The sequence below is a fragment of the Acomys russatus genome, chromosome 12, assembly GCF_903995435.1.
Source record: "Acomys russatus chromosome 12, mAcoRus1.1, whole genome shotgun sequence".
Lineage (NCBI taxonomy): Eukaryota > Metazoa > Chordata > Mammalia > Rodentia > Muridae > Acomys > Acomys russatus.
The window spans coordinates 47,084,692-47,099,381 of record NC_067148.1 but is presented as its reverse complement, the minus strand read 5'-3'; the positions used below and the strand labels follow the sequence as shown (position 1 = coordinate 47,099,381).

The following is a 14,690-nucleotide window of genomic DNA, read 5'->3' as shown; positions in this document are numbered from 1 at the left end:
TGTTCTTTCATATCACATGATTTTTATTTTTCTTTTTTATTACTGTTTTACTCAGATTGCAATATCACTGTTGTCCTTGTAACTTATTCCTCCATTCCTCCTATCCACATGCCTCCCATCAAAGCATGGTCTATTTCAATAGGTTAAACATACAAATGGTCAGTATCTAGTATCCATAAACGAAAAGGAAAATTTAGAATTGAATCTTTGGGCATGGGGGACCTGATTCACTATAATTCCTTTTGGTTATATTTTTTGCCTTCAAGTTTCTCACTGTCACTTTTTTGTTACTGCTAAGTGATATTATCTATATGTATGTGTTCTCATGATTCATTCGTCAGCTGAGGACCATCTGAGTTGACCCCATTCCTATCTGTAATGCACTATAAAATCAATGGGCATGAAAGTATCATGCTCATTGTGTCATATTACGGAGTATCTCTTCAAGAAGATATAATTTCCTGGCTATATGGCCAGAAATGGTGTAACAGGGTCATGTCATGAGAATTATTTCAGGGTTTGAAGAGAGGTACCCCACATGAGCAAACAATACAGCTCCAAAAGGCATGTAATATAAAATGAAAATCTCAGTATCAAACACAAGTTTTTTCTCAGTTGGTTTTTGCTCAGGCAGGCCGTAAAGACCTGAAACAAGACAGCATTGGTCACAGTACCAATACAACTAGATGATAAGACCTGATACCTGAAGACAACATGCACTTTGGTTACAGGAAATAGAGAAGACAACCAGGAACTCTCCCTGATGACTAGCTTTCCTAGTGCTGGAAGGCACTATGTGGGCTGATGGAGCAGAAAAGCAGGGTAGCGTTCATCACCAGACTCTGCTACAGTACAAGCCTTACAGGCAGGTAGTGTTCACGGTGCAAATAGTGGCAAGATTTTTTATAGGGACAACTAACCACTTTCTTGATTGAACTCGAGAACTATGCAGGAGCAAATTCATGACTAGTACTGTAAATATAGTAAAAAAGAATCTATGGCAAGGGAAATTTTTCATAGAGTTCATTTCATTTGGGAATTTCACAAGCATACACAAGAGGTATGAAATTGCTTTGAGCATCTGGATGTTTTGTATGATCTATCAGTGTCACTTGTATGTGATGATGAAGATACTTCAGCTCCAAATGCATGGATCCATCTGACAACATAATTGGTACGTGTTTTGTTTATTTATTCATTTTATGGGTAATAAAGACCATTAAGATTTTATTTTATTTTTAATTATATGTCTTTCTGTGTGTTTGTGTTGGGTTTATTCACATGACCTTGGAGGTCAAACATGTCAAATCTCTCTGGAACGGATGTTACAGTGAATGCAAGCTGCCCTAAAGGATGCTGGGAACTGAACTTTGGTCCTTTGCAGGAGCAGCACACATTCTTGACTGCTGAGACATTTCTCCAGTCTCTAGTTTCTCTAAGAGAAAAAAGTGATCACCAAGTTCTCTCCCACCAGCAAATAATAGTAATAGAACATAAAGAGGAGGTGCTACCCTTTTTCAATTGCATGGATTTGGCTTCTTTGTCAAAAATCTAGTGTCCATAGGTGTGTGGATTTATTTCTAGGTCTTTGTTTCAGTTCCATGGATCAACCAGCCAATTTTTATGCCAGTATTATGCTGTTTTAATTGCTGTTGCTCTATAGAACAGCTTGAGATCTGGGACGGAGATTCCTCCAGAAGATTTTTTATTGAACAGGATTGTTTTAGCTATTCTGAGTTTTCTGTTTCTCCACATGAAGTTGAGAATTGACCTTTCAAGATATTTAAACAATTGTGTAGGTTGTGTTTTGTTTAATTCAATGGCTTTTATCTCACAGAATTTCCCTCTGCATTTAATTGGCTCTTAAATTTTTCAGAACAATCTTATATTGATATCTGTATCATCTGAATTATGATTTAATTTATTTTACATATACACACACATTTATATATTAAGAGTGAATAGTTTGGAAAATACATACCAGCAAATCTCCAAATTGCACAGGTCACACCCAAGCTCAATGAATTGAATCTGTCAGGTACAGTTCTAAAAGCAAATAGCAATGATATTGCCTATGGGTGACACATGTTCGATTTATGTTTTTAAATGTATGTAAGTAATTTATACTACAAATCATTAGCTAGTTGATAAAAGTTTAATTTGTCCTGTGAACATGATGTGAATCTTTCCATTTCTCCCTATTTAACCTGATGCCTAAAAACCCAAATCCCCCCATTTTTCCCAAAAGAAAAAAAGCTTTATAGGTAAAATCTGCCTGAGAACCCTTTTTCTGAAATAACTCATCTCTCTCTATCAGGCATGATGTTGTTTAGAGTCTAAATCACCTTTGTTATGTCTTTTCCACTTTTTCTAGGTTACTGTTTGTCACAGATTCTTCAGGCCATAGATTATATCAGTGAAACCATGAATAACCTTTTGGCTTTTGATTGGGTTCTACCGACATGACACATTGAATGAAGGAGAAAGCTTAAGTCCACTCTTTACCTTAAGGCTTCTTCTCCATAATTATGTGGGGTGACTGAGTTCATGGAAGTTCATCTTCCTTACAGGTTTTTCTCCCTTATTGTCTTTCCCTGGAGTGTGAGATGACTGCACACCACACTGCAATGGTGTTTCTCACATCCAGCCTACGTTTGACTGCAATAATCAACTTTACTTTACTCATCCTAATTTCTGGGTTTCCTTCTATCATGTGGTACCTTTATCATATCCACAACTCAAAATTAAAATAAATGAGAAGTAACTGTACACCATTTACAAGAGGAGACACTCACCTACACTGATGCAAGCAAGTCTAATTGAGCAAGCCACACACAGAAAGACATCACTAAAGGCAGAAAGGGCTTGTTGGGAAGAATTAAAGCTCAACAGGAACAGAATAAATGGCAAAAATAAAACCTAAAATTTATTATATATATTTATGTATAAAAGTATTGAATAATAATAATGAAAAGGAAGATATGTATATTTTTATTGGTTAAATCAAGTATTTGTTGAAGAAGACAACACAGAATTGTAATTCAAATCTGCACCCTTTAACAACTCTTCACTACTTATTTCCTTGTGTTAAATCTTTAAACATTATCTAAAATGCCCCATGTATAAAACTTGGGATCACTATTCATGATAAATAGTTTCATAATTCATGTCTTTAGCTTCCATAATTTTAATTTTAAGCACAAGATGGAGCAAACACAGCACAGAAACCTTCATGCTATAGACTCGGCCCATTTACGGACATTGCTTCTCCTATTTGTTTCTCTCTCCAGGCTTCTGCAAATCTATTAAAGGTTACCACTTTGATTACTTTTTAATTTTTCCACTATTTATTTCTGTAAATTCACATATTTACGACTCTATGTCTCTGAATTACCTCGCTCTACATATATTGAAAACTATATTCATTGATAAGTAATTCAACAATATAATGCTATTTAACATTTCTTCCTCTGTATTTTCTTTGTCTTTTAAAATTATTGTTTGTATTGTGACTTTGTAACAATTAGTAGCCATGGATGGCCTGAAAATCAATATGTAGAACAGGTTGTCTTTGACCTCACAAATATGCACCTGTTTCTGCTCCTCAAGTGTTCCATTTATAGGCCTACACTACTATGCCTTGCAGTACTTTTTAAAAAAATTATTATAAATGCCAATTGTACAATTTAATGGCTTCTAAGTATAAAATGTACTCACTTTTTGTTGTAACCCAACTTCCTCTGTGTGATTTTCTTCATTACCCCTAAGAATTTTTATCTAAATTCATGATGTAAAACAAATAAATTCTACACATGAGATATATGCAATCCTTGCTTGTAGTGATAATTTTAGCATTTGAGATTCTTTAAAACCCCACAAAAGGATTTCTAAGATGGCAGCGCCCAGAAAGCACTGTATCTGATTTATTGCATGAAGACCGGGAACTTGAATGGAGTCACGGACTGCTAAATCTAGAGAACTTTAGGTGGGTGGGGTCCTGCAAACCGCTGACCACCGTCAGGCTTGGCCCTAGGTCAAGCAACAGACCAGGGAGGTCCTGAACCCACTCTCCAGATGCTTGAATGGAACCCACCTGCAGGCTTCAGCTGGCAGATAAAGCCCAAATTCAGTGTGTGTGTGTCAGTGCCAGACGCCCTGGCCTGCGAAAGTCACAGAGAAACAGGTGAAGCTGACCTTGGCCCCATCCACCCACCCCACGCAAATTTGCCAAGGACCCCATGCCGCATGGAAGCACAGGGAACTGGGTCCAACTAGCTCAGAGAGAGCAGCAGTGCTCACCCCGCGGTGCCAAATGGATCAGAGCCCAGGGGACAAGGCCTGCAGATCTGAGCAGTTAGAACCCAGCTTGGACACTTCACACAGCCACGGCAGGATCTCCCATGGGGCTGGGTCCACCTAGCTCAGAGAGAGTGTACACAACCCACGGTGCAGAATGGCCCAACTTGGAGCTGAAAGCAGGGTACTGCACAGTTTGGGTCCACCTAGCACAGAGAGAGTGGCAGTGAACCCCGCGGTACCAAACAGACCCACATTGAATCAGAGCACAGGGGACGGAGCCTGCAGATCCGAGCGTTTAGAACCGAGCATGGACACTTCACACAGCCCCAGCAGGATCTCGCACGGGGCTGGGTCCACCTAGATCACAGAGAGTGCGCAACCTGAGGTGCGGAATGGCCCATATTCGAGCTGAAAGCAGGGTACTGAGCCTGCTGATCTGAGCAGTTAGAACACGGCTTAGACACTTCACACAGCCCCAGAAGGATCTCCCATGCTCTCAGGAGAGGCTGGACACCTCTGACATGTCTATACACTGGTCTGAACAGTGCACATAGCTCAGGGGGTCTGAGCTGGGCGAGGTCTGGGCTACAGGACCACAGAAGTGCAGGCAACAAGGATCAACTTGCTCAGCCAGAGCTTACCAGCCTCGATCTGAGACCCTACAACAGCCTGAATCGCAGTACTAATGTGAAAGAGACCAGTCAGAAGCATACCTCTGCTGACCCAACCCGGAGCCTAGGGTGTAGAGCAAAGTCTCCAGGAGTGGAAACTAGGAAATAGGAAACGGCTTCTTTCAGGGGAAAACTCCCTGATCCCACAGGCAAGAACACGTGACCTATAATCATTCACCAAGTACCCACTCGCAACAACCAGTGAAGGACACCAGAAGCCAGGTCCCATCAACAGAAACAGCAAAGTGACTAACGGACAATGTATGAATGCAAACAACAAAACCCAAAACAGCTCAGCATTTCCCTATCCCAGCTATCCCAAAGAAAACAACCCTGAGAACCCAAACACAATTGAAATACAAGAAAATGACCTTAAGCCCTTAGTAAGGAAGCTGATAATGGAAGAAAGAAATGAAATCTGTAAACAAGTGCAGGAGGATGCAACCAAGCAGGTTGAAGACATAAAAGAGACATATAGAGAGGCACTGGAAGAATTTCGGGAAAATACAAACAGACAGATGAAGGAAATCAATAAAACACTTCAAGATCTGAAGATGAAAATGGAATATATGATAAAGGAACACAGAGAAGAAAAATGTGACCAAGAGGCCGTAGAGAAGAAAGCAACCAACAAAGAGATGGCCTCTCTAAAAGAACCCAAGAAATGGAAGAACGAATTTCGGGACTTGAAGATATAATCATCAAACTTGAAACAAGCATCAAACAAAATGCTAAATCCAAAAAGTTCCTGACACAGAACATCTAAGAAATCTAGGACACCATGAAAATAAGAAACCTGAGAATAATAGGCATTGAGGAAAAAGGAGATGCCTGACTCCATGCCCAGAAAATATCTTCAACAAAATCATAGAAGAAAAATTTCCCAAGCAGAAGAAGGAGATGCATATGAACATACAAGAGGCCTAGAGAACACCAAATAGAATAGACCAGAAGAGAAATCTTCCCACCACATAATAAAAAACACAAAACAAACAGAACAAAGAAAAGTATTAAAAGCAGCAAGAGAAAAAGGCAGAGTAACAAATGATGGCAAACCTATCAGAATTACACCTGACTTCTCAGCTGAGACCATGAAAGCCAGGAAGGCCTGCACAGAGGTCATGCAAACATTATAAGACCACAGATTCCAGGCTAGGCTACTATACCCAGTGAAACTATCAATAACCATTGATGGAGAAAACAAAATATTCCATGAAAGAAACAAATTCAAACAGTACTTATCCACAAATCTAGCTCTATAAAAGTTACTAGAAGGAAAATTCCACCCCACAGAGATGAGATACAATGACTACTACACAGGAAATTGATAACTACACCATCACAAAAATCACAACCTCACAAACTCCTGACTATAACAAACATCAAAATGAAGGGGCTTAACAGCCACTGGTCATTAATATCTCTCATTATCAATGGTCTCAATTCTCCAATAAAAAAACACAGAGTAACCAAGTGGATGCATAAACAAGACCCAACGTTCTTCTACATCCAAGAAACACATCTAACCCACAAGGACAGACATTACCTCAGGGTAAAAGGCTGGAAAAATTATTCCAAGAATCTTCACAAGAAGGAAGCTGGTGTAGCCATTCTAGTAGCCAATCAAACAGACTTTCAACTGAAATTAATAAAAAGGGATGAGGAAGGACACTTGATACTCATCAAGAGTAAAGTCAACCAAGAGGACATCACAATTCTGAACATCTATGCTCCAAATACAAGGGCACCTACATTTATAAAAGAACTCTTAACAAAGCTTAAACCACTCATCCATCACCACACAGTAATAATGGGAGACTTCAACACCCCATTTTCACTGAGGATAGGTCATTAAAACAGAAACTAGGCCAAGAAATAACATCACTAACCAACGTCATGATTCAAATGGATCTAACAGATGTTTACAGAACTTTTCACCCAAACACAAAGGACTATACTTTCTTCTCAGCACTTCATGGAACCTTCTCCAAAATTGATCACATAGTAGGTCACAAAGCAAGCCTCAACAGAAACAAGAAGATTGAAATAATACCTTATATCTTATCAGATCCCCATAGTCTAAGGCTAGACTTCAACAACAACAACAACAGAAATAACAAAAAACATACTCACACATGGAAACTAAACAACACTCTACTTAATGACACCTGGGTCAGAGAAGAAATAAAGGAAGAAATAAAGGACTTCATGAAATTCAATGAAAATGAAGGAACAACATACCCAAATTCATGGGCTACATTGAAAGTGGTGCTAAGAGGAAAATTCATAGTGCCTTTAAAAAGAAATTGGAAAAATCCGACTTAGCAACTTAGCAACACATCTGGAAGCCCTAGGAAAAAAAGAAGCAGAAACACCCAAGAGGAGTAGACATCTGAAAATAATCAAACTCAGGGCTGAAATCAATAAATTAAGAACAAAAAGAACAAGTCAACTAATCAACAAAACCAGGAGCTGTTTTTATTGAGAAAATCAACAAGATAGAACCATTAGCCAAACTAACTAAAAGACAGAGAGACACTATACAAATCAACAAAATCAGAAATGAAAAGGGAGACATTACAGCAGACACTGAAGAAATACAAAGAATCATAATATCTTACTTCAAATGTATATATGCCACAAATGTTGAAAATCTAAGGGAAATGGACAATTTTCTTGATTGATTCCACTTGCCAAAATTGAATCAATATCAGATAAACAAATGAAACAGTCCTATTTCCCCTATAGAAATAGAAACAATCATTGAGAGTCTCCCAACCAATAAAAGCCCAGGGCCAGATGGTTTCAGGGCAGAATTTTACCAGACCTTCAAGGATGTGCTAATACTGATACTCTACAATGTATCCCAAAAGATAGAAATGGATGGAACATTACCAAATTCTTTCTATGAGGCCAAGGTCATGTTGATCTCTAAACCTCACAAAGACCCAACAAAAAAGGAGAACTTCAGACCAATTTCTCTTATGAACATAGATGCAAAGATACTCAATAAAATACTTGCAAAATGAATAAAAGAATATATCAAAGACGTTATTCATCATGACCAGGTAGACTTCATTCCAGGCATGCAAGGATGGCTTAATATATGGAAATCCATCAATTTAACCCACCATATAAACAAACTAAAAGAAAAAAACCACATGATTATCTACTTAGATGCAGAAATAGCATTTGACAATATCTAACACCCATTCATATTTAAAGTGTTGGAGAGATTGGGGATACAAGGCACATGCCTAAATATAATAAAGGCTATATACAGCAAGCCTACAGCCAACATCAAATTAAATGGAGAGATACTCAAGGAAATTCCTCTAAATTCGGGGGGCCAGACAAGGCTGCACACTATCTCCATATCTCTTGATTATAGTTCTTGAAGTTATAGCCAGAGCAATAAGACAACACAAGGAGATCAAGAAAATTCAAATGGGAAATAAAGAAGTCAAATTATCCCTATTTGCAGATGATATGATAATGTACACAAGTGACCCCCAAGTTTCCACCAGAGAACTCCTACCGATGATAAACACATTCAGAAAATTGGCTGGATACAAAATTAACTAAAATAAAAGTAACCTTCCTATATACAAATGGCAATCATACAGAGGAAGAAATTAGGAAATCTACACCCTTCACGTTAGTGACAAGCAATATAAAATATCTAGGAGTTACTCTAACCAAGTAGGGAACTTGTTTGAAAAAAGAAACATTAAGTCCCCGAAAGAAGAGATTGGAGTCGACTTGAGAAGATGAAGGGATCTCCCTTGCTCATGGATCAGGAGAATTAACATAATAAAAATGGCCATATTAAAAAAAGCAATATACAGATTCAATGCAATCCTTATCAAAATATGTACACAATTTTTAAAGGCATTGAAAGGTCAATTCTCAACTTCATATAGAAATACAAAAAAACCCAGAATAGCTAAAACAATCTTGTACAATAAAAGATCCTCTGGAGGAATCTCCACACCAGATCTCAAGATGTACTATAGAGCAATAGTAATTAAAACAGCATGGTACTGGTACAGCAATAGGCTGGTTGATGAATGGAATCAAATTGAAGACCCAGATATGAATCCACACACACATACTCACTTGATTTTGACAAAGTAGCCAAATCTATTCAATGGAAAAAGGATAGCATCTTCAAGAAATGGTGCTGGTCCAACTGGATGTCTACATGTAGGAAAATGCCATTAGACCCATATTTATCACCATGCACAAAACTCAAGTCCAAGTGTATTAAAGACTTCAACATAAAACTAGAGACACTAAATTGGTTGGAAGAAAATTGGGGAAGAACCTGGAACACATTGCCACAGGAGACAACTGCCTGACAGAACACCAACAGCCCAGGCCTTAAGGTCAACAATTAATAAATCAGACCTCATGTGGCTAAGAAGCTTCTGTAAGGCAGGAGACACCATCAAAAGAACAAAGTGACAGCCTACAAACTGGAAAAAGATCTTCCCCAACCCAACATCTAACAAAGGTCCAATATCCAAAATATATAAAGAACTCAAGAAATTAAACACAACCAAACCAAATAACCCAATTAAGAAATGGGGCTCAGAACTAAACAGAGAATTCTCAACAGAGGAATATCAAATGGCTGAGGAACACTTAAAGAAATGCTCACAGTCTTTAGTCATCAGAGAACCGCAAATCAAAACAACTCTGAGATTGCATCTTATACCACTCAGAATGACTAAGATAAAAAATCCAAGTGACACCACATGCTTGCCAGAATGTGGGGAGAGAGGAGCACTCCTTCATTGATGGTGGGAATGCAAACTATTACAACCACTTTGGAAATCTATCTGGCGCTGTCTCAGAAAACTGGGAATAGGGCTTCCTCAAGACCCAGCTATTCCACTCCTTGGAACATACCCAGAAGAAGCACCATCACACAACAGGGACATATGATCAACCATGTTCATAGCGGCCTTATTCATAATACCCAGAACATGGAAACAGCCTAAGTGTCCCTCAGTAGAAGATTGGATAAACTGTGGTATAGTTACACTATGGAATACTACTCAGCTATTAAAAGCATGGAATTGCCAAAATTTGTGGACAAATGGATTGAACTAGAAATGGTCATAATGAGTGAGTTCACCCAGAAGCAGAAAGAGACAAATGGTATATGCTCACTTATATCTGGACATTAGCCCAAGGGGCATGTCCCATGAAAGTCTTCCTGTACCAGGAAAGTGGGTCAGAGGGGAGGACATCCTATTGGGACTTTATGTGAGAGAATCATGCGAGAAAGGGGAAATGGAAGGATCCAGAGGGTCCTAGAAACCTACAAGAAGATCATTATGATGGTAAGTTCTGGGCCTAAGGGTCCTGCTCAAACTGTGGCACCAACCAACGACTATTCATGCAGTAAACATTGAACCCTGACCCAGATCTAGCCAATGGACTGGACATTCTCCACAGTTGAGTGGAAAGTAGGGACTCTCTTTCACATGAACACTGGTGCCCCATATTTTACCACGTCCCCTAGGGGGGCCTGGTGGCACTCAGAGGAAGGATAGCAGGCTACAAAGAAGAGATTTGATACCCTGTGAGCATATACAGGGGAAGGAGGTCCCCCTCAGTCACAGTCATATGGGGAGGCGAGTAGGGGGAAAACAGGAGGGAGGGAGGAATGAGAGGATACAAGGGATGGGATAACTATTATGATGTAATATGAATGAATTAATTAAAATTCTCCTGTTATCTGCAAAACTCCTTAATTTCATGACATGACATGCTTTCAATGATTATGCATTCATTTACTGAAGATTTAATTTTCTATCTCATTCTGAAATTAGTTACATTAGCGACATCCTGGGCATTTTCCTTGTGTTCTGTCACATCAGTTCCAAAGAGACTGTGCCTTTCTTACATTCAACCCTGACCCCAAAATGTTCATATCAAGTTGAGGTCCTCATATTCTGAGCAAAATCATATTCTGTGCAGAAAATACTGACATCTGTAAATTCTGAGATTTTCTTCCATTCTTCTTTTTCTTCCTTTGAATATATCACAGAATAACAGTCTGGCTTCAAACTCAGTACGTTCCAGATTCTGCACCCAGAATTTTAAGATCAGCAAAGTCATGCCACATGTGTTTTTCCTTATAAACTTCAGTGTATACTTATTAGCTGCATCTGACATGGCTTCAATTTTTACATCTGTAATTTTAAATTCATGTTTTGTTTACTCATAATTTTTAGAAGGTATATGTTTCTCTAAGGAGCATGGGAGAATGGGGAAATAGAAGTATCCAGAGGGTCCTAGAAACCTACAAGAATAACTTTATGATGGGCAGATCTGGGCCTACGCATCCTGCTCAAACTATGGCACCAGCCAAGGATAATACCTGCAGTAAACTTCGAACCCCTACCTAGATCTAGCCAATGCAGAGGGCATTCTCCATAGTCGAGTGGAGAGTGGGATCTGACTTTCACATGAACTCTGGTGCCCCATATTTGACCACGTCTCCTGGATCAGGAGGCCTGGTGGCACTCATCCAGTAAGTATGTAATTTACATGTTTACTATGTACTTAAAACATAAGAATGATACATTCTTGATACCCTATGAGCATACACAGGGGGAGGAGGTCCCCCTCAGTCACAGTTGTAGGAGAGAAGAGTAAGGGGAAAATGGGAGGGAAGGAGGAATGGGAGGATACAATGGATGGGATAACAATTGAGATGTAATATGAATAAATTAAGAAAAAATATTTTTAAAAAGGTATATGTGGAGACACATTCTGTTTTATTCATTCAAGTAATTTATAAAAATGAAAAGGCTCAAAATTCAATTTCAGGAATGACATAATTATCTCCCTTTCCTGAGCACATTTGAATATTTTACATCAACTTATAATGAAATAATATTCATTATTTACAAATAATTAGTTCATGTGTGTTTGTGAGGGGTGGAAAGAGAATGAGAGAGAAAAAAGAGGGTATGGGGATGATGCAGAGGTCTGAGAAAACCTTTTAAGAGTTTTTTTCCCATCTACCATGTGAGTTCTAAGGAACTGAACTGAGATCCTTTGACTTGGTAGCAAGTGTTTTTACTCACTGCTACATTTCAACAACTCAATTATGGGTTCTTTTGGGTTTATCTTCCTTGAATTTTTTTATTGTAGTTATTAGAATTGTTATTGTAGTTGACCAAATGGAATAGGATACTAGATTTCTCCATATTCCATTAAAGTTACACCTCTCACCATTTAACACAGACAAATATTTCTCAAATATGCTATACCATATTATCGCTTAATGTAACTATTACACTCCCTCCTTCTGTTACCCCACATTCCTCTTTTAACTTCACTTTCCGTACTATCTTCAAACCACTGGATCAGGATGCCCATCTGAGTAGAACTCTAACACTTCAGAGGCAGAGCCAGAAAGATCACATGCTTTACGCCAGTTTAGGTTGTCCAAGGCAATCTCATCCACCAAAATCAAACCTAACCAAACCAACCAAACCAAACCAAACCAAACCAAACCAAACCAAACCAAAACACTTTAACTACAGTGAGATAAAACAAAAAAGGAAACATCTCATCAATCTTTGTTAACTTTGTAGAGAATTTCATTATGTAATATGCTTTCTTAAAAACCTATCCCTAGTTTCCCTCTCCTCCAGTCAACCTCTTAGTTTCCTTCCTGATGCTTTTCATCAGATCTACATACGTGCAAGATACTCCACACATTTTTGTCTCTACTTTCACTTCACAACTAATTTAGAACACACCATAATTAAGCTATTGTTTTTCCATGTTGTTGGTCAGCCTTTACAGGATAGTTAGGCCACAGATGTATTTATTAACCACTTGGTGGAATGCCTTTTAATCTGTTCCTGGAATAAAACTGAGTATTAGGCTTCATATGCGTTGGAAGCACGCATGAATGACAAATTATGGTTCAATTTAGAATACAAATTGGAACTTTAAAAGTTCTGTATTCCTTTGTGGATAACACTTATGCTTTCTCATAGCCCTGTTGTTAACATAGAATTAGAATGAAATATCCCTATCAATGAATCAAACTACACCCACCTCTATGCTACAATTTAAATTTTTCCTGTTGGATTCATCATGCAAATTTTAGAAGGTAAATATCCCCTAAGGTTTCCATTAGATTTCTTTTATTACTAGGGATATATATATATATGTTTTCTATATAATTATAGAGTAATATATATATGTAATTTCGAAACTGTGTATACTTTTAAATTAGAGAGTGACTAAATATAACATCTACACATGTTATGCAGAAAACATGTAAAAAGAAAATTATACATATACATAAAATTCAACAAAATAAATATTTCCTGTATATATTTACTACTGCAAGACAAGGAAATCATGTGATCTAATAATCTGAACTATTTCCACATGTATCATTCTCATGTTTTAAGTACATAGTAAACATGAAAATTACATACTTACTGGAGGGAACTCACTGTGGCAGGTACACTACTTATATTAGCAAAAAATACTGAAGCAAAGAAAAAAGCAAGAAACAAAGGTAATGAATGACAGTTGCTATTACATTTTCCCAAAATAGCATCAATAAAATGACCATCTGCATCTGAAGTTGTCAGTCCTTCTTTAATGCAAGAACAATTGTAGTATGCCTAGAAGATAAAAAACAGCACTTCACAAACAGCCAGGTGAAAATAGCCTTATTATTATAAAATTAAAAATTAAATTAATATACACACGGAGACCGCCCAGGATTTTGTTTGAATAATTTTATACTGATATTAACATATAATCATGCCACTTTTCTTTTTTCCTCCTCTTTAGCCTTCCCTGTGCGCCTCCCTTTAAATTTTTAACCTCTTGTGATACACACACACACACACACACACACACACACACACATATATATATTTAAACATGTGTTTTTGTATATATCTATAGTTGCACACATGTTTGTGTGTATCTATTAATGTATGTATGTATGTATACATGCGTAGTCTTTATAGTATTACTTATATGTACAATTTGGATTTGACCATTTGGTATTAGATAACCAATTGATGTGTTCTTCCCTGGATAAGAATATTTCTCTTTCTGTCATCATTCCTTTAAGAGAGTTCCACATCCAACAGTGGCCTAATATTCAGAATATATGAACACGAAACACAAATAATCCAATTAAATATGGCGTACAGATATGAACAAAGAATTTTCAGTAGAGGAATCTCAAATGGCTGAGAAACACTTAAAAGTTCAGCATCCTTAAACCATCAATGAAACACAAATCAAAACAACTCTGAAATTCCATCTTACAACTCTCATAATGGCTAATATAAAAACCATAATTGCCTTGATTTCTTGAATGTTTTGTATCAGGAAAGTCCCTCGGTCAAAGAATGGATAAATAAACTGTGGTACATTTACACTACAGACTACTACTCAGCTATTAAAAACAAGAAAATCCTGAAATTTGTGGGTAAATGGATGGAACTAGAAATGATCATATTGAGAGAGTTAACCAAGACTCAGAGAAACTCACATGGTCTATACTCACTTATAATTTGACACTAGCCCAATAGGGATATCCCCTGAAAGTCTTCAATTACCAGGAGATTGAGATATATGCAGGGATCTCCTATTGGGTGTCTAGGTAAAAGAAGTACAGGATAATAGGGAAGTAGAAGGATCCAGAGGGTCCTA

General features: G+C 37.7%; 1 protein-coding gene across 1 annotated transcript in view; it reads right to left on the bottom strand.

Moving 5' to 3' along the window:
• The window catches only part of LOC127196098 (solute carrier organic anion transporter family member 6C1-like), a 111,200-nt gene that overhangs the window by 42,008 nt on the left and 54,502 nt on the right, over positions 1 to 14,690 (bottom strand). The window contains exon 12 of the mRNA XM_051153681.1: positions 13,469 to 13,642. Coding sequence (XP_051009638.1) covers positions 13,469 to 13,642 — 174 coding nt within the window. The remainder of the gene's footprint in view (positions 1 to 13,468; positions 13,643 to 14,690) is intronic.